The sequence below is a fragment of the Eimeria tenella genome, genomic scaffold (assembly GCF_000499545.2).
Source record: "Eimeria tenella Houghton genomic scaffold, Eth_scaff2373, whole genome shotgun sequence".
NCBI classification, from domain to species: Eukaryota; Apicomplexa; class Conoidasida; order Eucoccidiorida; family Eimeriidae; genus Eimeria; species Eimeria tenella.
The window spans coordinates 2,119-2,458 of NW_013542235.1; the positions used below are offsets into that span (position 1 = coordinate 2,119).

The 340-nt window shown below is 59.1% G+C and overlaps 1 protein-coding gene across 1 annotated transcript in view; it reads left to right on the forward strand.

Moving 5' to 3' along the window:
* ETH_00040465 (uncharacterized protein) overlaps nucleotides 1-53 on the forward strand; it is a gene marked incomplete at both ends in the record, with an annotated part of 1,472 nt that extends 1,419 nt beyond the window's left edge. Inside the window, one exon of the mRNA XM_013374909.1 lies at nucleotides 1-53. Coding sequence (XP_013230363.1) covers nucleotides 1-53 — 53 coding nt within the window.
* Between the last annotated feature and the right edge of the window lie 287 nt (nucleotides 54-340).

Genomic DNA, 340 nt, shown 5'->3' on the forward strand with positions numbered 1-340 from the left:
TACTTCAGACGTCGATGTCAAGAAAGCCGCAAATGGGCAAAGAGTATACATGGGTGGGTTGTTGCTGCTGCTGTTGCTGCCTGCTGCTGCTGCCCCTCCTGCTGCTGAAACGCATGCTGCCTGTATAGTGCTGCTGCTGCTGCTGCTGCTGCTGCAGGCAACGTGGAGTGTATATACAGCTCCTTGTGGGGAGGCGGCTACAGTAGCAGCAACGGCGCAACAGAGCTGCTACTGTGGCTGCAGCAGCTGCAGCACTTGCACCCGTTGGTGCTGCAGCAAACAGCAGCACCCCGCAGCAAGGAGAGGCGCAGGAAGTGGCAGCAGCAGCAGCAGCTGGTGC